Source organism: Centropristis striata, chromosome 11, assembly GCF_030273125.1.
Source record: "Centropristis striata isolate RG_2023a ecotype Rhode Island chromosome 11, C.striata_1.0, whole genome shotgun sequence".
NCBI classification, from domain to species: domain Eukaryota; kingdom Metazoa; phylum Chordata; class Actinopteri; order Perciformes; family Serranidae; genus Centropristis; species Centropristis striata.
In genome coordinates this window covers 7,433,642-7,460,175 of record NC_081527.1, presented here as the reverse complement: position 1 = coordinate 7,460,175, position 26,534 = coordinate 7,433,642, and the positions used below count along the sequence as shown (strand labels likewise).

Here is a 26,534-nt window from a genome sequence, read left to right as displayed (position 1 = left end):
TCATTAAGCTTCATTTGGACATCACTACCGAAAACACACTCAATTCACATTAATAGAGCCTTTTTTTTTTAGCCAAGACCACCATCAATTATTATTATCCACTATAATAATCCAACACATTATTAACTTCACAGATCTGCAGCACTTTGTGGACACACTGTCCAAACGAGAACCTCACTGTCTTCAAACAAGAAATAAATGAAAGGAAGGGAACATAGAGAGAAAATAAGACAAAAAAGAAACAAAGTACGGTAATGCTTTATAATAAGGTCCTTAATAACCATTAATTAACAAGTAATAAGGCATTGTTCTCGCTTTAGATCCGGTAGTTGCAAAAAGCATAGTTAACTTATAGTTAACTCATAATAGATGAGCAATAAAGTATATTTTAATATCAATAAGCAAACAAAATAAGATTAATAAAGGCATGGCAAAGACATAATGGGTGGGTCATGGGTGTTTGTAATGCCATTATTAACACTTATATAAGCTTATAAACACACAATAATGTTAATAATTATCTTGTAAGGACTTACAAGGGCCTTATTACTTGTTTATTAATGGTTATTACAAGGACCTTAATATAAAGCTATACCAAGTTTCTGTTTCCCCACCTGGTCGTGTCCCTTCTTTTTCTTCTTCTTCTTGCCCCAGCACCCAGAGCTCTCTGCGTCCTTCCCTCCGGTGTCACACAGCAGACCGTCCAGCTCCTCCGACCCCCCCTGCTGGCTGTGAGACGTCTCCGCAGCCAGCCGGTACGACAAGTTCCTCAGGATGCACACACAGTTCTCTACGGTCTGATGGTGGAGGAAAAAAAGAAGAAAGAGAGCGATGAAAAAGAAATGTGGTGAGAGGAAAAGAGACAGACATGAAGGAGGGACAGATGGGAATCAGGCGAACGGACAAACACACTCAGAATCATACTGTAGACACATATTCCCACAGGCACACACACACACACACACATAGGAACACACTGTGCTTGTATAATATACAATATACACACAGACACACACATGCTGCGTGCATAATGCAGACAGACGCAAACATGCACACGCACACGCACACACACACACACACACACACACACACACACACACTAATCCCATTGTTGTGAGTGGCTCTGCAGCCAACAGTCACAGACTTTGATCTTGTGAAGGATTTCTAAGGATTAAAAATCTCCTTGTGAAGAGCCTCCACTCAACACACACACACACACACACACACACACACATGCACGCATGCACTCACACACACGCCCACTGTACACATTAAACACACGGCTATGTATGTAGCCCATATGCACACACAAGCAGATACACATGGTTGCTCTCAGGCTCACATAAAAGCACAGACACAAACACTCACTCACTCTCACTAGTGATGTTTCTGTGTCACTGGTCAACTGGGTTGAGTGATATATGGTGCACTGTAAAAAATGACAAGCTCTCCAAGCTTGGGACTGTATGCACTCATTGGGGTTAAACTGGCCTGGTGTTGTCTGTGGCTCGGCACTAATCTGACACTAACTGCATATCTATCTTTAAAGCAAGAAGCGTCTGTGTGTGTGTGTGTGTGTGTGTGTGTGTGTGTGTGTCTAGGGCATATCTCGCTAAATCTTAGTCAGACTGACCTAAGATTTCTTAAATTGGCACGGAGGTGTGTATCCTCAATTTTGAAGATTTTTTAAATTAATTTCTCAAAACAACATTATTTACGTAGGACGTGTTGTGGCATTGCACTGTATCTGATCGGACGCCTTTTAGGGGAGCTCCGTTCCCTAACCCTTATCCTAACCTTCACCATCACTCAACTAAATGCCCAACATTAACCCTAGCATAAACCTGATTGTACTCAAACCCTAAAACAAAGTCTGAAATCTCAAAAATGCCTAAATGTCCCCATTTTGCAAAAATGTCCCCACTTTTTTGGTTAAAAACATGTTCCGGTCCTCGCTATGTAGGAAGTACAAGAACACACACACACACACACACACACACACACACACACACAGTCCCAATGTAACCCCTGCTTATAAGCTTTAAACATTTGGTAAAGACATTTGGTACATTTTTGTGAAAGTTTGTTGTTTCAAGCTACTGTTTAATTAATTTATTACTGATATTTTTGTGTAATATTAATAAATAAAAAACCAACAATGAAGAAATGAAGAAAGAAAAAAATATATTTTCCTCATTAGATTCCTATTTTATATAACATATTCATAATTAATTTATAAAACATATCTTAAACACTAAATACTATTGGTCTTAAAACAAAACAAATGACTGAATTTTGTTATATTTAGTGTGTAGTTTGTGGCCTGCAAGCCTTGGATATTTACATATTAACCACAGGCACACAATTTATACAAATTAATATGCATATACAGCGTACGCAAAGACTGATAGAACACATTTGCATATAACTCATGTAAATTCATGTAAATGATAAATATTCTTTACATAGTAATCATCATGGTACACATGTTTACAAAGCAGAAATAAACAGTTCTATTCAATTACTTGGACAGTTATTTACACACAGTCCTGGGCACACACACATGCTTCTTTTTTTGTTTCATCATAATGCACATGTTTTTATTCAGGTGTGTGTGTGTTTGTGCGTGAGATAGATGCTATGAGTGTGTGTGTGCACTGCAGTCAGTACCTTGCTGTCAATCTCGCTGCTCCCCAGAGCCGTCTGAATCACGTAGAGCAGAGCGTCTGTCAGGCCCTCACACTCCCTCATCCTCCTCCGGGCCTCCTCGCCTGCAGAACTCACATTCCTGTAACACACACACACACACACACACACACACACACACACACACACACACACACACACACACACACACACACACACACACACACACACACACACACACATGCATACACATAATCAATAAACAGTCCAACAGAACACTGAACATGCTGCACAGCTCCTGATTATTACAGAAGCCCTGAGAGGCAAGTGAGAATAAAACTGATCTGATCCTGTGAACCATTTTCTCAATTGTCTCAATCTAAAAGGTTTTCTTTCCTCTGTTTACAACTTAACAATGGGTGAAAAGATGCTTTGCTAGGATAAGTTCCTTAAAAATGAATTTTCTCCTTGGTTGTCTGTCAGGATCTTGTGTTTGCTCTTGTAATACTCATTACCTCCACAAGAGGCTGAAATGCACCACTAACCCATGTTCTTAAATAGTAGTTTCTTCCAGATGAGTTTAAATTGGTGATGTCCAAATGAAGCTTCATGAGCCATTTTCTATATTATTATATTATTAGATGGAGCTCTCTGTCCAACAAAGGGTTAAAAGCACACTGAATTAGCCTTTCTTGAGCCTTTTTCTTTAAACCACGAATGTCATCTAGAGCAGGGGTCAGCAACCTTTATGAGCAAAAGAGCCAGTGTTGGCCGAAAAAAGGGGAAAAATATTGTAATGGAGCCGCAAACCTTATTTCAAGCTTAACAATGAGGATAAAACAGTCTACTTAGTGTAAACTTTACCAGCTTTACTAATAGGTCATAATGATCATTAATCAATATGATTTTGTCAGAAAGCAGTGAGAACCAAAGTGCAAATGAGAGGCTTGACACTTGACACTTCAAATTTCTCAGGAGATTTGGAATTGAAAGCTAGCCAAGCTAGAGAAACTTAAAACTAGACTTGAAGTAGGTAAAAATTTAGAGGTTAAGGTGTCGTGCCGTAGACTTCCATAAGCTATGATTTACATTTAAGTTGACCAAAAAGTAAAAAAAATAAATAAAAAGTTTTGATGCCGTATATAAGCTTCACATTTTTACAATCGAAGAATGCAAATTGCTTTGGGTCTACACCAATGTTTAATAAAAACTGTAAAAAAAAAATAATAATTTCATTTTGTATAAATGTTTTGGTCACAGCCACAGGGAGCCACTGCAGATGGCCTGAAGAGCCACACGTGGCTCTGGAGCCACAGGTTGCCTACCCCTGATCTAGAGGAATCAACAAATACAACTAATGGTTCATGAAGCTTCATTTGGACATCACTAGTTTATATGTTACCAGACGGAACATGTACAAACATAATATTCATATTTTGTGCATTATTTAACATGTGTTTAGAGCAAGCAAAGGGCCTTAAATCTGCATTTTTTCTTTAGCTACATCAGTCTGTTTGTATAGGTCTATGAGAAAATTATGAGGTGTATAAGTCTATGAGAAAATTATGCTACTTCTCTTTTGGTTTATTACCTCAGTAAACATTCTCATTATGAGTTTATGGGGTCAATTGTTAGCTTCAGGTCCTCAATAAAATATTATATTTATTTTGTGTATTTATTTAGAATAAAAAAGACAATAAATCTATGCTTTAGGCTACCTTGTAATTGGCAAGTCACTACCGAGTAATTTGTTTGCTTTCATTCTAGTACATTTCACAGTGTGTTTATGGACTAAAGGACATTTTAATGAGTCGTTCGTTGGCCCTCAGTCTGCTCTTTGCGTGCACTGGTTGTAAAAAACATGATGCGTGCTGCTAAAATGTCAGTCTCGAGGCTTCAAATCTGGAGTCCATAAATCAAGAGGTGACTGATTATTTATACAGTCTGTGGTTTAGAGTGCATGGAAAAATGTAAACTCACATCAATTAAATAAATAGTCCTATTAAGAACATGAGGTAATGGTGTAGCAAAACATCTCAAGCCAAAACTTACATTAAATTACTAAATTAATTAACGGAATTTGAAAATACAGAAACTTGAAAAAAAATAACCCTGACAAAACTTTTTCAATTAAGGGCTTCCATAGATAATCCTACACACTTCTGCAAAGTATCACAGACAAACTGAATTATCAGTCGTTTCATTCAAGTTTTATGTGTAAGCATGTAGAAGCATATGGATATGTGATAGTGCTGCATATGTATGCATGCCTGTGAGACAGAGAGCAGGGAAAGTCTGAGTGTAATGCCCTTTAAATGTCAGACTATTAAAGATGGCGAGGAGATGCTTGTGCCCTCAGTGTCAGTGAGAAATGGCACCAAGCTTCCAAAACTCCATTAGCCGCATTCTTTCTCCCCATGTCCTTAATAACAAGCCTCACCATCTGAGTCTCAAGCAAATCTGTGGTTTAAAGTAGTGATGTCCAAATGAAGCTTCATGAGCCATTAGTTGTATTTGTTGACCCCACTAGATGGTGTTCTTGGGTTAAAGAAAAAGGCTCAAGAAAGGCTAATTCAGTGTGCTTTTAACCCTTCATCGAACAGAGAGCGCCATCTAGTGGGCTCAGAAAATATAGAAAATGGTTCATGAAGCTTCATTTGGACATCACTAAAATTTTAAAGTCTAAAGTTTAAAGGCATGGTGGGTATTTTATACAGCTGTGGTGTTTTACATTATCCATTTACTCATGTAAACTGTGTTATTGCCTAATAGTCTTTGAACTTTCCTCAAATTGGCTTTTCTGCTATAAGGATTATAGAAGTGATACCAGTAAACAGAAAGCTAAATAATTCAGACAAAAGTCCATTTAGTAGTGATGTCCAAATGAAGCTTCATGAACCCTTTTCTATATTTTCGGAGCCCACTAGATGGCGCACTCTGTCCAACAAGGGGCACGCGTCAGCATCGTTGTTGTTTGCCAGACGCTGTCGAAACTTTTTATCCAGATTGAAGCCGTATTTCTTTGATACACTTTTCAGATTTTTTAACTAAATATTTTAACTGGATTTTTTTGTTACCAGAGTAACAAGCTGAGCAAATGTTCCACACTCCGTCCCTCCACCGGCACGCCAAACAGCATCAGAGAAATGCTGATTTTTAGGTGAAACTGTTTTATTTAGTATTTTTTAATGGTTTTAATAATTTCTTCAATTTGTTCTGGAGAGGAGGAGGCCTCTGCGGATATTTCGGCTTGGGGCAATAACCTCTGTAATGTCTGGATTTTAAGTTGTCAGAGTTGAAATAAGATAAGATAAAAGGGAATTTTATTAATCCCGAAGGAAATTCTGGTTCCAGATTGCTCCAAAGTTATAAAAACAATTACAAAAACAATCACAATATGTGGTAATATGAAAATAAACATAAATATAACAATTTATAAAGTATATAAGTTACAAGCTGAGGAAACTTTGCTGACCTGCTGAACAGCTTTCGCGAAAAACTGATTTTAACCCTTAATAGGAAACTCATTGAAATACTTGCAAATTCCAAATTTCAACCCTAGAGAATATTGGAGGATATTACAAACTGCCAGAATGTGTAAAAAAACAAAAAACATACGGACCCGGGAGAGGGGGGTGATATTTTGAGAAAAAAGTTTACGAGGTTAAAGATGCAAATGTACGAGAAAAAAATGCGCAGATTTATGAGATTTAAAGTGGTGAATCTGGGAGAAAAAAAGTTTTTTTTCACTTTTTCCTCGTAAATCTGCAACTTTTTTTGCGCAGATTTGCCACTTTAAATCTCTTGAATCTGTGACTTTTTTTTCTTGGAGATTTGCCACTTTAATCTAGTATATTTGCAACTTTTTTTCTTTAAATATTACAAATCCATGTGGTTCTACGACCTCACAGAGAGACATAGGGACCTCATTTTGATATCCACTGAAGTTACCAAATATAGTTCTTCGCCCTATAAAGGGTTAAGGTGTTGAATACTGCTGAATTCAGTGTTTTTACCAGTTTATCAGTATACTTACTCATGTTTGTATACTTCTTTCTCCTACAAATTTTCTTTGTTTTGGATACCACCTGTTAATAGATTCTATTCAATTAACCTCAGTCAATTTGGCATAATTAATCCCTCTGAAGCGTTCCCTCGCAAGGCGACAGGGCTGCAGATTATCTCTCATTATTATCTTTTAGTGTGAAGAATCTAAATAATGAGAAACAAAATCACACTGCTGGAAAAAAAGGTTACGTGTCTTCGAGGGAGCTTTCAAACAGAACAGAATTTGATTAATCCATAGTGTGCTGCTGCTGTGAGGAAAACAGCACTGAGGAAAAAAAAATGTCCCTCTTTAGTAACAACAGGGAGAAACTGTTTCTCTCTCTTGAATTCTATAAACAAACGCCTTTGCCTTTGCGTGACTGATTGAATTGTGTTTTGGTTTGGAATTAGATTTTTATAAGCAGTATAACAGAGTTACTTAACCAGTTCATGACATTTTTACTTGACACTGGTTCTAAATACTTAATAGAATATTTTTCATTTTTCTACGGGACATATGTTTGAGTATCATAGAGTCCATTGTCTTAACACGTTCAAATATAATAGACAAAAAAAAGGAATTTCAGCTCATGTTGAAAAATTAATTTTAACTTGTTCAGATCCCCCTGTTCATTCCAATGGACATCACTTTTCTGGGAACTCTAGATCTTAGATTACTGTCATCTGATTCCATCCAGGGCTGCACGGTGGCGTAGTGGTTAGTAGTGATGTCCAAATGAAGCTTCATGAGCCATTTTTTCTGTATTTTCTGAGTCCACTAGATGGCGCTCTCTGTCCAACAAAGGGTTAAAAACACACTGAATTAGCCTTTCTTGAGCCTTTTTCTTTAAACCAAGAATGCCATCTCATTAGGTCAACAAATACAACTAATGGTTCATGAAGCTTCATTTGGACATCACTACATTCAACCCTTTGTTTGACAGAGAGTGCCAACTAGTGGGCTAAAAATATGGAAAATGGTTCATGAAGCTTCATTGGATATCACTAATGTTTGCCTCACAGCAAGAGGGTTGCCCGTTTGACTCCGGCCTGCAGCTCTTCTGTGTGGAGTTTGCATGTTCTCGCCGTGTCAGCGTGTGTTCTCCGTTTTTTTTTAAGTAAGCATGGCTGACATGAGGCAAGGCATATTCTGACCGGTTGATCACATTGTTAAAGGACTTATAATATTGTTTCAAACTGTGTGTTAAATAAACACTGGATGTTGTGTTACTTATACATGTTTTATGTTCAAAGATTTATAGCTTTTATTCAGGACATTTTTACTCTGAATGTCACTGGAAGGAAAATAAATATGGAAATGCTGTTTTGATTTATGCTGGCTGTTCTGATTTGATTTTCTTAGGATACAATCATCCTATAATGTATACTATATATTATCTACACAGAATATACAACTCTGGAAATATGGTTTATCTGCATTATCTTTGTTTACATCCGACCACATTAGGCTTTCTGTGTTTTTTCTACATTATAAATGTCATATACCACTTATACCATACTGTGTAGATCTCTGCATGTATTTAAATATATTCATTCATTGATGTTCATACGACTACATGCAACAATTTATTTAATCTATTTAACATGTTAAGATATATTTTCTCCAATGTGCAATATCTGAAAAAAATGCAAAGTACTTTCATGAAAAAACAAACACAATATATATATATATATATATATATATATATATATATATATATATATATATATATATTAATAATAAAAGCCAAATAGCAAAAATGTATGTATATAATGTGTATAATATATGTATATGTATTATTTTTTATATTATTTTTCTTTCTTCTATATGTATATGTCTGTATCTTGAGTTGCTGTGGCAACTACATTTCCCCACTGCAGGATAAATAAAGTCATCTTAACTCATCTTATGTACTATATGCAGTGTGTTTTAAAGCATTGATATGAGTTAATCATTGATGGAAAATAATCCATAATAAAGTATTTTGATAGTTTTTACTGCTGATTTATGGGTGCATTTAGAGCAGAAATCCAACATTACCATATCTTTTTGTGTTTAGAACATAATTGGGTTCTAAAAGGGTTAAAAGGTCTTTGCCGTCGGCTCTTTCTGTAGTTAAAGCAAAAGAGAAAAACTGCACAACTTCTCCAGAGAAACAAGACAAAATGGCTGTTATGTTGCAAGTCGAGGTCAGGATAACAATGTGTACATTTCTCTTTCATAGCTCTTGTTTCTATGGGATGAACTCCCTCACATATTCACTGACGCACTTATACTGTATTATATGACTCAAGCCATGAAAGGCTTCGCAGTCATGACGTCTGCACTGTGACCCATCGGCCTTTATGTACAGCTGACCCTTGCTCTTCATTCAATCACCTCCTCTCGCTCCAAAAGTAAAGATATTCTTTACCACATCTCAAGGCTGAAGAGGTAAACTGTCCTCGGATCAGAGCAGAAACCTCTAAGTTGTCAGGCAGTAGTTGAATCAGATATTGCTGCGATTTCCTCCAGGTGGTGTGTTACCCTTTTCCACCTACAGGGAACCAGGTCCGTCTCAAGCACTTAAACCAGAGGTCTCAAACTCACGGCCCTCGTGATGATGTTTTTTGGCCCCCACCTTGATATGAAAGTTCAATGTGAGTTTTATATGAATGGTACTTTGCCGTGTTGTGTGTGGAAGGTCCCTTTAATTACTTTTTTTGGTAATTTTTTGTCTTTTTTTTGTAATTTTGTGTCTGACAGTTCACAAGATCTTTTTTTTTTTTTTTAATAATTTTGTGTTTTTTTTAATAATTGTGTCTTTTTTAATAATTTTGTGTCTTTTTTTTAATTATTTTTTTGTCTTTTTAAAATTATTTATTGTCTTTTTTAATAAATGTGTGTCTTTTTTAATAATTTTGTGTCTTTTTAAAATAATTTTGTGTCTTTTTTTGGTCTTTTTGTTCCTTTTTTTAAAGGATTTTAGTTTTTTTTGTCATTTTGTGTCTTTTTAAAAAAATTTGTCTTTTTAAAATAATTTAGTGTCTTTTTAAATAAATGTGTGTCTTTTTTAAATAATTTTGTGTCTTTTTATTTCTTTTTTTAAAGGAATTTAGTTTTTTTTCTGTCATTTTGTGTCTTTTTTGGGTCATTTTGTGTCTTTTTAAAAATAATTTTGTGTCTTCCTTGGTCATTTTGTGTCTTTTTTGTAATTTTGTGTCTTTTTTTGGTCATTTTGATAGTGCCTCCAGCGGCCCCCAGGTAATTTGAGTTTGAGATCCCTGATTTACACCAATAACAAATTGGTGCAGAACCCAGAAAGTTGGTTCTAAGTTGGAACCAAAAAATAGTTTGAACAAGTGTGAACTGAAGTGGGCACGTCATAGTTTACAGGTTAGAAATCGAAGATGGAGTCAAGTAATAGTCATCTACGTCTTCTTATCAATAGTAGTTGCTACAAAAGCTTGCTGGTAATTAGTGATGCTCCTGTGCTCACTGCGTCCTCTCACCCACACAGATTATTCAGTATCAGCACTGAGGAAGGATCAGATAAATACTAAAACAACATCTGTTGCCTCCATGTATAACTGAAAGAGTTAAAGTTGCAGGTGCTGCTTTCTTTAGTCTTTTTAGGGAGACGGATGAGGGATTTTAATGCAATTTCAGCTGCCATTATTATAAGTCGACTGCATACTGATGGAGCTACATGTACACTTGGGAGTTTAGATTATTTATTCGCCTCAGAGAGATTAATCCATTTAAATCTTTTACATGTCTGGCTGGTGTTAATGTTGTGTTTCGGAAATTGTGAAATTGTATTGCATCGTAAATTGTGTCACATCTGCAAAATTCAGTGCACATAATTCATATTCAGCTTTCTAGCAACACAACTTTCAGCAATTCCTGTTAGTTGGCACAACAGCATATGCACACACGGGGAGTGAAAGAAGCAGTGAGTAAGCAGAGGGAGAAAATGTGTGTGTGAGAGTGTGAGACAGCGAGGCAGAGACAGAAGAAGAAAGGGATAAAAGGAGGGATAATATGATGGAGAGAGAAGAAATTGAGTAATAAAACGAGATGGAGCGAGGGTGGAGGAGAAAATGAGAAAGCAAGCAGGATAATGGGAGACAGAGAGAGAGAGAAAGAGAAGGAGAGGGAGAGAGAGAGAGAGAGAGAGAGAGAGAGAGAGCAGGTGGCCGGCGATATACCAAACCCGCCATGAAATATTCAATCTTTAATCAGACTCCCAGCATTCCCTAACGAGGCGTGAGAAAGATGAATTAGCCCTTCGAGTTTAGGGAGCTGATCCACACAAAGCTATCTCCTGCAACACACACACACACACACACACACACACACACACACACACACACACACACAAACACGCACACGCACATACTCTTGTACTTCTATCTTTGTGAGGGCTTTAGTTTTAGTTTAGTTTTTATGAGTTTTAATGTTAGTTTTAGTTTTTTGTAATGGGGTATTTGTTGGGTGGGTGAGTAAAAGAGGTCACAGTAATTTTGCAATTATTTCCTTTGTCTTATCCATCTTCATTATGTATGAAAAAAGTTGACAAAGACGAAAACAAAGGACATTTTTACTATAATTTCAGTTAGTTTTAGTTTGTTTTGTAACCACAAAATACAGTTTCAGTGAATTCCCTTTTTTTTTTAAAACTCATTTTTATTTCAGTTGACGAAAATGTTTTTTCAGTTCTAGTTTTCGTTATTTTGTTTTCGTTTACGTTAACTACAATAATCTTGTTCCCTAACCCTGACATAAACCTAATGTAACTTTAACCCTAAAACAAAGTCTGAAATCTCCAAAAAGCCTTTAAACAAGTGAGGACCGGCCGAAATGTCCTCACTTTCTTGGTTAAAAATGTGTTCCGGTCCTCACTATGTAGGAAGTACAAGAACACACACACACACACACACACACGCCACCACCAGATGTATGCATTTTTACACACGTACAGTATTAGACTCAACCCAGCACCCAGTATGTGTTATCTTAACTGAGAGCAGGTGAGGAGACATGTGAGATTAATGGACCGTACATGTGGTTCGACAGAGAGACAAACAGCAGCGTGCACACACACACACACACACACACACACACACACACACACACACACACACACACACATAAACAGGCGCCAGATAACCTTACAGACATGATGCAAATATAGTCATTGCAGTAGTCTATTCGTGCTCGACTTGTGCTGCAAATTGCAACATCCTCAAGAGAAAGGCCATGGTAGAACACATAGAGATGTCATTAAGAGCTCTGTTTATGGTGTCAAAATTTACAGTGAATTTTAACATAACTCTACCCTCGATGGAACTGCAGTGGTTACCAGTGGTGGAAGAAGTATTCACAGCCTTTACTTCAGTAAAAGTACTAATACCAGACTGTGAAATGACTCCAGTACAAGTAAAAGTTCTGCATTCAGATCTTACTTATATAAAAATACAAAAGTATCAGAATAAATATGTACTTAAAGTATCAAAAGTGAAAGTGCTGGTTATGCAGAATGGACCCACTCAGATTGTTTTATATATTCAATTAATGTAAGCATCATTTCTCATTCTAACTACTTAATATACTGTTTTGTATTTTAATTTATAAAAATGTCTAATCACTTTCAAGTGATCATGTTTTTTATGTTAAATCTGGACCTGAAAAGTAACTAAAGCTGCCAGCTAAATGTAGTGGAGTAAAAAGTACAATATTTGCTGCTAATATGTAGTGGAGTAGAAATATAAAGCTAATGGAAATACTCAAGTAAAGTAAAACTACCTCAAAACTGTACTTAAGTACAGTACTTGAGTAAATGTACTTAGTTACATTCCACCACTGATTGTAACTAAGTACAGTACAAATTATTATTATTATATTATTAGGTCATTTAATTTAAAATCAAATTTGGATGAATGGATCATTTTTGACCCATGTGTGTAAACTTGATGTAATAATACAAAAAAATATTTTTCTCCATAAAGTATGAAAGGGAAAACGGATATAATGATATAAAGACAAACCACTATTAAGCTGTAGAGATGAGGAGAAAAGGAGGCCAATGCCATGAACCCAAAACCATATTGTGATTAGTTCCTGGAGCTGAAGTACTAGAAAGCATTCAGAAAATAGAATTATAACAGCTTATTCTTCTATACATTGCTATCAGAGCTGCAGAGCATTTGTATTGAATTTTACAGAACGGAGAGCTCAGAGGGACTGCTGTCTCAGCATCACACACACACACACACACACACACACACACACACACACACACACACACACACACACACACACACACACACACACACACACACAAACACACACACACAGCTGGGGTCTAAAATGGAACATGATGTATTAGGCGGTGAGGTTATTCTGACGTACCAATATTTTTCTTGTATTCTATATTCATTATAAGTAAAAAATGGGCCAGGACAAAAACTGTAATACCAACAACAAGCACAAACAGGCTTATAATAAGCATATTAATAATAGACATATTTACATGTCTTAAGCCCTATTTACACTGGACTTGTATAGTCATTTTCTAATAATTGGGGAAGTCTTCTGTGATATTTATGTTAATGTGACATGTCCGTCACCGCTCAGATAAAAGTCCCACCAGTTTTTCTCTTTAATATCTGACTTGCTGGAGTAAAGAGCCCAAACAGCAAACAATATGTGTCACAGTCTTACTACTTCCAGGCTGCACTGAATGACTTGCATCGTGTCTCAAGTGTAAAACAAAAAGCCACAGCAGCTCTTCACCAAGCGGTGAGTCATCTTAAATGCAACTAACTGTGTCAGATCTCTGTGAGTACAGTGGTAAAAATAACACTGAATATCATCTAAAAATAACAGACTGTTGAACTAAGAGAGACTTATTCCTCTGTTTGAGTGTGTCTGCTAATAGCAGACTGGGAAAAGCAAAACATTTCCATAAAGTGAGCGAATATGCAATTTCTCTGCTGACATAATGGCAACAATATAAAAATCAGTTCAAGTGTACTGAATATTGAACTAATATGTGCTTTTAGAGTTGTATGAATGCTTAGGCATATAAAAATAGCATTAAAGTTAGAATTACTGCCTTGTTGTATTCCTCTGTCAACCAGACAAGTTGCAGTTTTCATCTAGTTTTACATCTTCAACCCAGCAGCACAGATGATCTATACAATCACCACAGTTTAACTGGAGGCATCCTCAATTAGTGTCATCATTTCAATGTCCAGAAAAATGTAAAATATGGTCACAATATTCACTTTTGTTCCTGAGTTATGGCGTTGAATAACATCCAGAAAGATGGTTTAGACCAGGGGTCTCAAACTCAAATTACTGGAGGCAGTATCAAAATAACCAAAAAAAGACACAAAACTACTAAAAAAAAGACACAAACTGACAGAAAAAAACCCTAAATTACTTAAAAAAGACACAAAATGACAAAAAATACACAGAATTACCAAAAAGACAAAATTATTTTAAAAAGACACAAAATGACCAAAAAATGACACAAAATGACAGAAAAAAACTAAATTACTTACTTAAAAAAGAAACAAAATGACCAAAAAAAAGACACAAAATGACCAAAAAAGTAATTAAAGGGACCTTCCACACACAACACGGTAAAGTGCCATTCATATAAAACTCACATTAAACTTTTATATCAAGGTGGGGGCCACAAAATATCGCCACGAGGGCCACAATTGGCCTGCGGGTTTGAGACCCATGTTTTAGACCATTATAAAGTCAAATAGTAAGCACTTTTTCATTTCTTACGATTGGTCAGAATTGGCATGCAGTGAATGTGAACTTTTGTCCTCTAAAAAGTAATCACTTCATCTGTGAGTCCAAGTCGACATTTGTGCCTAATTTGAAGACATTTCCTCAAAGTGTTCCTGAGATATCACATTTATGAGACTGGGATAGATGCGAGGTCACAGTGCAGTGAACTTGACCTTTGAACTTTGACCACCAAATTCTAACCAGTTCATCCTTGAGTCCAAGTGGATGTTTGTGTAAAATTTGAGGAAATTCCCTCAAGATGTTCTTGATGTAAAGAATTATCAAGAATTGGACGGACGTTAGGTCATAATGAACTTGGTCTTTGTCCTTTCACCACCAAAATCTAACCAATTCATCCTTGAGTCCAAGTGGATATTTGTGCAAAATTTGAGGAAATTCCCTCAAGATGTTCTTAATGTAAAGGATTATCAAGAATTGGACGGACGTTAGGTCATAATGAACTTGGTCTTTGTCCTTTCACCACCAAAATCTAACCAATTCATCCTTGAGTCCAAGTGGATATTTGTGCAAAATTTGAGGAAATTCCCTCAAGATGTTCTTAATGTAAAGGATTATCAATAATTGGACGGACGTTAGGTCATAATGAACTTGGTCTTTTTCCTTTCACCACCAGATTTCTAACCAGTTCATCCTTGAGTCCAAGTAGATATTTGTGCAAAATTTGAGGAAATTCCCTCAAGATGTTCTTAATGTAAAGGATTATCAATAATTGGACGGACGTTAGGTCATAATGAACTTGGTCTTTTTCCTTTCACCACCAGATTTCTAACCAGTTCATCCTTGAGTCCAAGTAGATATTTGTGCAAAATTTGAGGAAATTCCCTCAAGATGTTCTTGATGTAAAGAATGATCGATAATTGGACAGACGTAAGGTCATAATGAACTTGGTCTTTGTCTTTTCACCACCAATATCTAACCATTTCATCCTTGAGTCCAATTGGACGTTTATGCCGAACTGGAGAAAATGAACCCCAGAGACATGGCCTTCACGAGAATGGGATGGACAACATTATGTCTCGAACCACAATGAGGTATAAAAACCATAAGTAACTCTGTCTTTTTAACGTTAGATAAGAAATAAAAACATTGAAAAATGTATAGCGGCACTGACCGGAGGCAGCCTGTGGCGTTGCGGAGGACCTGAGAGGAGTGTAGGTGCAGCTTCCGGTCCTCCTGTGTGTGTGGGGAGGTGTCCCAGCCTGAGTGGGGGATGATCACAGCGTTGGTCAGCACAGCCAGGGCGTCCTGAATAATTGGCATCTTCAGGGCATCACATGACGACAGGTTCCACAAAACACCTGAAGAGGACAACAAGGAGACGGGACGTCAAAAGCAATTCAGAGGAAAAGGAAGAACACAGGAGGCAGACAGGAGGAGAGACAGACACAGACACCTCCAGGGCAAAAGCCATTGAAATATTTAGTAGGTTTTAGTGAGCAGCTTGATCAAACACAGCAGCACAGACAGTTACTGCAGTCTTGACTAACATGCTTCACAGCAGTCTGAAAACCTGAAAACCTGCCTTGAAACACGTTTTATCAAACATAACCACTACTGTTCTATGGTCCGTTGACATGTCACAGTAGGAAAATAGGAGTCGGAGTGATAAAATGACTGAATTACATTTAGCGACTTTTATTTTAGGGTGCTGGTATTTTGAATGCTGGCTCCACTGTCACTGCACACTGGGAAACTTAATAGAATGCAGCCACTGTTTGTGTTATTTGTGAGATTGTCGGCTTAAAATGTGGGACGAAAGAAAAGAAAAAACACTGTGTTTGTGGTTCGCTCAAAGTCATCAAAACAGCTCCAGACAAACTTCATGTTTTTCATGTTTTTCAGTTGACAGCAGCTCTGTTCTACTTGAGGACAATGGGAATATGTACAAGCAAACCTCAAAAATCCTATTATGACGATTTATTAGTCATAAACCACCAGCTGCAGCCACTTAAAGTGAAACTGATTGACTCAGGTCTGGCATATCAAGTGTCTGCTGCTGAGCCCGGGGCATGTGTCCAGACAATGGAGGGGAAGAAGAGATGGAGCTGCACATTCCCGTTACAGACGCCATTGTTACGGAGTCTCTGGATTGTGTCTCTGGTAGCTCTGCAGCTGGTTTACACCAAAAGAAACAGAAACACTCTGTAGGCACTGCTATTTATGGGTTACTATGCAATCGTTTCATTGGTTAGCCCATATGAGATCATATTTATAGGATGTTTTTGCATTGATAAATGAATAAAATGGGTTACAAACCCCTGGTCTAGATGACAGACTGTATAATCACCCACAGAGTGACATCACCCATAGGCTTTTGAAGAGCCATTACCAAGCCCAGTGTGGTGGTTCTGGCCATCTTCATCTTGGCAGTGCATGACTCTACCAGGCTCTGGCTAATCCAAAAATTGGCAAAGAGGTGTAGCGTGGGTAGAGCTGAGCCTGGTGGCTGAAATATATAAAGGGTCAAAAGATGCAGCATGTTCAACGCCTCACTAGTGCCCACCTATGACGTCTGAAACCTCTGAATGTTGCCAACAATGAATGAAGACTCACAATGGAGACACAGGCGTTGATCATTTATGTGTGAACGATACACCTGATTAGTGCAACATGCACCACACCTGTCTGTACATCTTATCTCAAATGCCACAGATAACTAGAATTACTAAATTACTTAAAAAAGACACAAAATGACCAAAACAGACACAAAATTACAAAAAAAAAGACACAAACTGACTGAAAAAACACTAAATTACTTTAAGACACAAAATGAAAAAAGAAAAAAAATACACAGAATTATCAAAAAGACAAAATTATTCAAAAAAGATACAAAATTACCAAAAAATAGACACAAAATGACCAAAAAAGACACAAAATGATTTACCTGTCTGTACATCTTATCTCATATGCCACAGATAACTAGGCGTGTTTATATTGTAGTGATGTAGGACGCTATAACATAACTACAAAACTCAATTAAGTACCTGTGCAGCCCGGACAGAATTTGAGCTGTGAATAAATTAATTTACTTTGCAAGTAATTCCAGGCCTCCGATTATACTTCATGTCTTTTGTACTTTTTTTTGCCAGTATGGATGTGAAATGGGTCTAAAGTTGTATTCATTATGGTCTTTAAAAAGTCTTAAGTCTTAAATTTGACTTGTTGAAACCTGCAGAGACCCTGTAGGTAAGTGATGTCCAAATGAAGCTTAATGAACCATTTTCTATATTTTCTGAGCCCACTAGATGGCGCTCTCTGCTCAACAAAGGGTTAAAAACACACTGAATTAGCCTTTCTTGAGTCTTTTTCTTTAAACCAAGAACGCCATCTAGTGGGGTCAACAAATACAACTAATGGTTCATGAAGCTTGATTTGGACATCACTAATATATTGCTTAATTAATAACTAAGAAGCTCATTGTTTTCACTATTTATTCAGGGATGGTAACACCTTACACCAGGGATCCACAGACATACATTTTTTTAAATTAATTTTCCTGAAGACAGAGGAGCAACATTCAAAACCTTGACCACTGCGACCCCACCATCCAGAATCAAAGTTTACTGTTCCATCCAGCGGTTTCTTTAGTTGCTCACAAGTTAAACCACAGTTTGAACCAGCAAGTCAGCCTTGAATAGTGACAACAATGAGCTGTCACAATAAATTACCGGTATAGGCATGTAGGCGTTTCCTGTAGTGTACCAAAAGTAAACATGTGCTACACTAGCAAAATGTACCTAAACATGTGTAGTTTTTAACTAAAGTGTAGTGGTGATGTGCCATTAGTAGTGATGTCCAAATGAAGCTTCATGAACCATTAGTTGTATCTGTTGACCCCACTAGATGGCGTTCTTGGTTTAAAGAAAAAGGCTCAAGAAAGGCTAATTCAGTGTGCTTACGACCCTTTATTGGACAAAGAGCGCCATCTAGTGGGGTCAACAAATACAGAAAATATAGAAAATAGTTCATGAAGCTTCATTTGGACATCACTACTACAAGCCCTCCACATTAAAATAATATCTAGCAGCTGCCAGATAGAGGGATTCTTGACAGATGACATACATTTTTCCATGCAAACTGACATAGATTTGTTTCCATCTATAATTTAAAAAAAAATAAAAAAAATATAGAAAATGGTTCATGAAGCTTTATAGGCAAAAATCAAAAGTGGACAAACCCCAATTTTGCATTCTTTATCTTGAATTAATTTTAAATGTTGCTCTAATATTTAAAAAAACATCTTTAATTTATTGCACCACAGTGCTGCTGTAATTAATTGAGAACGTAAGCAAAAAAAAACTAAAAGAGAAGTACAGAAGGCTGTAAATCACTTACAAAACTTTGCACTGGCCCTCTCTCTGCTACTCCTCCTAATCCTCACCTGAATTCAACATACAGTGACCAGCCAACCAAGAAAATGGAGTGAGTTTTCTCCTGCCTACCAATTACTGTTCACTCTTTTCGCCAGCCGCCACAACTGCACACACAGACTTCTGAATAGACAAAAGCTCTCCCTCTCTTGAGATTCACACACACACACACACACACACACACACACACACACACGCAGATATACAGCTGTTGGAGCCTTTCAGGAAAAGGACAGAGAGGGTAAGAGGCAAATCATCACATTTCACTGCAAAACACTTTGATTCCTTGAGTGGTTTTACACACTATAAACACTCAAACACACAAATTGTGATAACCTTGAGGATCTATGCAACACATCATAATTGCTAGTGACCTCCGTCTTGCAAAGTGTCCATGTCCTAATCCATGTACTCGTATAATTATATGTGTGCACTTGAGAGTGTCCACCTCTAGTATCTAGCCTTCTGCTTTATGGTTGTAATTATATCTGTAATAGTGGTAAAACATCCTATCCTTAGATCTCTGCGTCTGTATGTTTGGAATAAGGCGTCCTCTCTTAAGTGCCGTGTTGTTCACCCTCGGCTGAACAGCGACTGTGTAATTACAGCTTCTGTTATCTGTCTTTGTGGGTTTGTATGAATGTTTTCTTGTGTATGTGTGTGTGTGCATCTAAGCCCCCTCGACAAATCAGTCTTAACTCCGTCAGCCGTTTGGACTCGGAGTGTTTATGCGGGCTGTTAGGGCGTCCGCGTCTGTCTGTGGTCAGAAGGAGTTTCTAAATGACTAGCTCCGGGCTTCATGGCGGTAATTAGCCGGGCCTGTCGCGTTAGCAGAAGTGTCTTCTCTCCGTCTTATCTGCTGCTCGAGAGGGCAAAGAGGGCGCGTTGGGTTTTTGATAACCTTGACATTCGATGTGACACGTAATAATTTTCAGCTGACCTTGATTTCCACATCCGTGAGTCAGCGAATGCTGCTGTGAAACACTTCCCATGCTGCTTTTTCCTCCATCCAGTGTGAGCTTATATATTTATTCTTTAAAGGAACACTTTGTTTGGTGTCTGTTTTATATCTGTGTCTTCAGATTGCTGTTAGCAGGGGCGTGTCCACAGAGTGGCCAAGGGCAGGACAGGCCACCAGTGAAATGTGATTGGCCACCCCAAGTTGCCTCCACATGATCCTAATCTATGATTGTCTATCTGTCCAGTTAGAGGTGGGACTTCAGTTTGAGCAAACTGTTTCAGAAGTTACACAGAAATGTAGAGTACACCTGGTAGAGTGCGTACCATAGAGGCATTGTCCTCGTGAGTGGGCGGCTCGAGTTCGAATCCGACTCGGAGCTCTTTCCCGCATGTCTTACCCTCTGTCTCCCCCTTTCACTCTCAATAAAGCCTTGAAAATGGCCCAAAAAAATCTTAATATATATATATATATATATATATATATATATATATATATATATAGAAAACATTTTTTATTTTATTTTTATTATTATTATTATTATAATATTTTAATTATTTTAATTTTTTAATTTAATTTAATTTAATTTAATTTAATTTAATAATATTTAATTTTAATTTTAATTTTAATTTTAATTTTAATTTTTTTTAAATATTTTTTGGGCCATTTTATATATATATATATGCTTAAATAAAATTTCGAGGTGTGCGCAGTGTTGCCAACTCGGCTGTCCTAAAAGTTGCTAGAAGTCGCTAGATGACGTCATCGCCTAATTTGCATAATTTCCCATGTGCATGTAATTGTAATTGGCAATTAGAGATAAAAAAAAAACTAAATATGTTTAGAACTACAAAAACTGACCCAAACGAGACACTGACTCTAAGCCAGCCAAAAGCCAAAGGTGACTTCGCACATGCGCGATTCATTTGCAGACCGGACGTTAAGGGGTTACCACCACCCGCGGCTCATTAAGTCTCCAAAAGTCTCCAATAACACCAGAAAAAGTCGCTAAATTTGTCACTAGTCAGTTTTTTGAGACAGACAGACAACCATTCATGCTCTCATTCACTCCTACAGGTAATTTAGAGTCACCAATTAAAAACCTAAGTGCAACAATAAAAAGAAAACAGCCCTACTGGTTTCAATCCATGTCAGTTAAACACTGGTTTATTCTTAGATAATTTCAAGGCTGCATACTGGGAAGAAAATAATAAATCTCATCGTGCAAAATCTGATTAGATTCCCTGAATATAATAATAATCTGACATCCTGTGGAGTTGTAGAATTGTTGTAGCACAGCGAGCTAAATGCCATTGTTATGAGACATTGTTTTTCACACATTAGCTTTAACCTACAACAAAAATGCCATGCAAAAATGAACGGGTGTTGCAATCAAAAGATAGAATGATCCATTATAATCTGGTCCCCAGAGTCAACTTGCTCTAGAAAAACATATGTAAAATATGTATACAATTATCCAGCACAATTCTTGTATTAATAATAAATCTCCCACTGAGGAGGATGTGCATTTAATCCACATCGCTTGCATTAATGTACAAGTGAAAGCCCTGTGGTCTAGTCAGTAATAACCATATATTATAAATGTAGAAATGTAATGCGTGACACATGATGTCATGCTGCAGCTGCAAGAAAAGGAAGCTTTTTCTTTTTTTTTTGATAATTGTGAGTAAAGTCAGCTGTAGCTAGAGTCACTCCTTGCTGTGCAGAGGATGACATCATCTCCCCGAGGTGACAGGCAGCAGGATTTTTATCTTTGATCTGAATCACATGCTCGCAAATACACAAACTGTCTCACGCACACAAAATAAAACACTAAATGCATCCTCACAACACACACACAGCCACACAAACACAAAGCCATGAGTGTATGGCAGATGAAGGAGGTTAATTGCCTGAGCCTTACATCATGAGTGGCAGCAGGTTATGAATGTGCTGTTATACGGAGGGAGGGAAATGAATATGTTGGCGATCTCCCTTTGTCTCATCGTGGCACGTCCCTTTGTTCGCCTCTTGATCTCTTTTTTTTTTTTCTCGTTCCCCCATTTGCTTTATGTGCTGTTGAGTGTTTTTGTGGACTGCTGTTCCTGTATATTTAAAAGAGAGGACACTGCTTTTGTTGTTGCTGTTAATAGTCGGAGGGTAAAGGAAAAAAAAATCTCTGCTGATGTACACACCAGGCTGTATTCATGAACATTTGTATGATTTATTGTAAAAAATGAGGCGCCGGAAACAGGGAGAGGGGACTAATGACTTACTTGACTTAAACCCTTTGCTCCTAACGAATATCCTCCATTTCACTCTGATTAGGGCATAGGTCTCAAACTCGCAGCCTATGATATTTTGTGGCCCCCACCTTAATATAAAAGTTTAATGTGAGTTTTATATGAATGGCACTTTACCATGCGTGGAAGGTCCCTTTAATTACTCTTTTTTGGTCATTTTGTGTCTTTTTTTGGTAATTTTGCGTCTTTATTTGGTAATTTTGTGTCTTTTTTAAATAATTCTGTGTCTTTTTTGATAATTGTGTGTTTTTTTTTATTTGTGTATTTTTTTTAATTTTGTGTCTTTTTAAAAATAATTTTCTGTCTTTTTTTGTAATTTTGTGCATTTTTTTGGTCATTTTGTTTCTTTTTTTAGGTAATTTAGGTTTTTTCTTGTGTCTTTTGGTCATTTTGTGTCTTTTTTGGGTCCTTTGGTGTCTTCTAATTTAGTTTTTTTCCTGTGATTTTATGTCTTTTTTTTAGTAATGTTGTGTCTTTTTTTGGTCATTTTGATCCTGCCTCCAGTGGCCCACAGGTAATTTGAGTTTGAGACCCCTGATATAAAGGCTGCTGAGACCACATGTCAGACCTGTTCGCTCCCAGTTACACTTCTGCATTAACCATTTTGATTATTTACTAAAAATGCCACAAACAACTTGAAAACAGATTTCTGTGGTTTATTTTTCCTTGAATAACCTGTGATCTTGAAAACCCCTTCAACTATTCCCTAAATTCTGCTTTTGCTCTTCTTTTGAAGATGACAGCAATTTTTTTTTTAAATGTGACACGACTCGTCCATTGACTTGTTAAAAGGAATCACCAGCCTACATATTCGTTCAAATGTCAGGCAGTTTACACCAGCCTGTCTCTCTCTCTCTCTCTTATGATAAAGGCTTCCTGCTGTCTTCAAGGTCAAAGCATCAGTGTGGGCGCAGCAGAGAAGCTCCATATGTAACCTGAACACAGCAGCTCCTCAGTGTGTTTACACAGTGTGTTTCATTGTTCAGATATCATAGTTTTTCTGTTGGAATATAGACATACGATAAGTCAATGGTGAACGCACAAGCCAACATATTCTAATGAACAGGCATGTTAGATATCTCATTAAAACTTAATCACAACACTTACTGGAATATCTTATAAAATATGCTTTCGGCTCCATTCAACGGTATGAAATGGTTGTACAGTCACTGTTTTTAACCACAGACAGTATTTAATTAAATTTATTTCAATTTTAATTTATTCAATTTCATTTATTTAATTTCAATTTCAAATTTATTTTATTCAATTCAATTCAATTCAATTCAATTCAATTCAATTCAATTCAATTCAATTTATTCAGTTTCATTTTTTTATTTCAATTTTATTTTATTCAATTCAATTTAATTTAATTTAATTTATTTTAATTTAATTTAATTTAATTTAATTTAATTTAATTTCATTTAATTTAATTTTTATTAAATTACATAAAATATTATTTTATTTTATTTTATTTTATTTATTTTAAAATATTGTCACAAGGGCCGCAATTGGCCCGCGGGCCGCGCGTTTGACACCCATGCTTCACATAAACACTGTAGATTCCCACTAGTGTTGCTTATGTACTCAAAACCAAACATTCACATTTTGGTCTAAGTGCTGTTGGCTGGTGATTCCTTTTAAAAACTCAATGGATGAACCGTGTCACATTTGTTTATAAAATTGCCGTCATCTTCAGAAGAAGAGCAGAAGCAGAATTCATGGAATAGTTGAAGGGGCTTTCAAGATCACAGGAGCCCTGCTGAGCCAGTGAATAGCTAGAAAAAGTAGCATTTTTTTTTTCTAAAAGCTTAATTTGGTCGCTATCAATTTTTGCACACTTTTATTGTCCTCGCTGTTCGCCTCACTCTTTGTTTTCATAATGAGGTGAACATCGATCACTGTTAATCACTCGGTCCACACATCCTACAGCTTTGTGTTAATGAGCCTCGGCCGGAGCGTGGAATCATGTTTACTCAGTTTGGGTCCTTTAATGACATTGTCATTAAAAACAGGAAACAGTGTAGCTAAGCAGTATACAGTAGATCACATCAAGGTCAGCCACAGCTGGTTTACAAAGACAAAAAGACAGCTCTATAGCTGTACCTGGTCTTTATTTGGCAGATAACAGTGTTAGAGGCAGACTGGACACAGAGGAGACAGAAAGAGATGACAACAAAGGTCCCGAGGCTGGAAGGAAACCTGGAGCTGGATTCACAAAAGTGTTTCTTAGATAAAGCTTAAGAAAATTCTTAGGAAAAAAGAAGAATGTTCTTAAATGATATTCACCATTTTTTTTCTTAAGAATTGCTGTATGTCTCAGGAACTTCTTAGTTTTCTCACTTAGGACGTTCTTAGATTTTTAACTTAAGATCACTAGATCATTAATGGAGTAGTATCAAATACATCAACTGCCTCTGTGATTTACTAAGAGTAGATTGTAGCGTAATCTAGTAAAAGGCCAAAAACTACTCTGATCAACTTGATCAATAAAAATTGATGAACAAAATTTTTTTACACATTGTCTAGGGCTAAACTAAATATTAAAGAAGTCAAATAAATGTCATACAAATGTGTTCAAGTAAATACATATCAAGACTGCAGCTGTTTTCAGACGGCTGAGGGCTTCTCTTATCTTAAAGTTGTGAAGAAATATGAGAAGAAATCTAAGAACGTTGTTTTCAAGAATCTCATTTGTTCTCAAGTTCTATCTTAGGAAAAAAATAAGAAGAAAGTTAAGAAAACAACTAAAGAAAAGATAAGAATTTCTTCATGAATACCAAATCTTCTTAAATGGTGTCTTAAGAGCAAACAAAAAAAAAGTGGCACTTAAGAAGCATTTTTGGTTGAGAATGCTTTGTGAATCCGGCCCCTACACACACACACACGCACACACACACACACACACACACACACACACACACACACACATATAGTTTACAGAAGGTCTACCTACCTATAGGCTACCTGAATTTCTGAAATGTACTATATTTCCAAATATGCTATTGCTACACTTAATGGCAAAAATTGCACTGGTCTGTTGGACTTGAACAAAATAAACAATATTAATAACATGTGAAAAAAATTACTTCTCACTGTTCTCAGGTCAAATATTTATATGCGATTAAAATGCGATTAATTTCGATTAATTAATTACAAAGCCTCTAATTAATTAGATTAATTTTTTTAATCGAGTCCTGGCCCTAATATATATGTATATATATATTTACCAAACCAATAATGCACCAGATAGTTAGTAACAAAACGTGTTGGATGACTGTATGACACAAATCTTTCATTTTGTATACGATCCACAGTGTTTACTGCAGTTCCCCCTTTTAATCTGCGTTCCCCTTACTCTTTGGAGATGTCATCCTCCATCTCTTTACTTTGCCTAAACTGCGTGAGCCTTGTGACTGGATTGCATCCAGACTGCAGCAGAGACTCCCATCACAGTGTGAGCCTGACAAACTCCATATCTGCCTCTGAAGAGCTGACACCAACGTGAGCAATCCAGACCTGTCACTTACAATGATGCGTGCTGCTGTGACTGGAGGAAAAAGTTGCATTGTAATGACAAGTGGAACCACAGTGACTGATGACATGCAGATTTTAAAAGGGAATAAATAAGTAAAAGAAAAGCGCAGCGCTCTGTGAGTCGGAGAGGGAAGATATCACCGTGCTGGCATTTCTCTCTAAGTTTGTTTGAGGATAGAAAGATGTTCACCAGTGAATACTACTTTCAGAATGTGAATGCATTTAAACCAATTAATCAATACTTCAAAAAATCAGTTCCTAGTTAAAGCCAGGGTGAGTAACTCTAGATCAAAGCTGGAACACACAAACACTGGTCCACTAAGTGAGCTACAAGCCCACTGTGAAAACACAATCACTTGGAGTAATCATCTTTGACACTGTTGTGTTGGTGCTTTATAAGGCAATAGTGATGCAAGCTATCATCACGTCCTGGAAGCTTTTACATCTGCTGTTCTAAATGATAAACGGAGCTTTCAAGGAAGAATAAGCCACAGAAAAGGTCATGTGTTTTCAAGTTGTTTATGCCATTTTTAGTATATAATCAAAATGGTTAATAGAAGTTTAACTGGGAGTGAACAGGTCTAACATGTGGTCCCTGCAGCCTTCACATACACTGTAGATTCCCATTAGCGTTGCTTATGTATTCAAAACCAAACATTAAAATTTTGGTCTAAGTGCTGTATGTTTGTTTAAACCCCTGAAGTCCAGGAGATTTTGGTTTAAATTTGTCAACTTCCTATGCATTCATTTCTGTCTCTGTTTAGCATCTTTCAGTCTGTCCTTACATCACATGCATGGCTCCTTTTTCTCCACACAAACTTGGCTATCAGTCAGGAGTCTCCAAAAGCACCAAAAAAAGACAC

The 26,534-nt window shown here is 36.8% G+C and overlaps 1 protein-coding gene across 1 annotated transcript in view; it reads right to left on the bottom strand.

The window, feature by feature from the left end:
- ctnnd2b (catenin (cadherin-associated protein), delta 2b) overlaps nt 1–26,534 on the bottom strand; it is a 240,754-nt gene that overhangs the window by 27,694 nt on the left and 186,526 nt on the right. The window contains exons 15-17 of the mRNA XM_059344042.1: nt 15,618–15,804; nt 2,671–2,788; nt 615–797 (exon numbers count right to left, since the gene is read on the bottom strand). Coding sequence (XP_059200025.1) covers nt 615–797; nt 2,671–2,788; nt 15,618–15,804 — 488 coding nt within the window. The remainder of the gene's footprint in view (nt 1–614; nt 798–2,670; nt 2,789–15,617; nt 15,805–26,534) is intronic.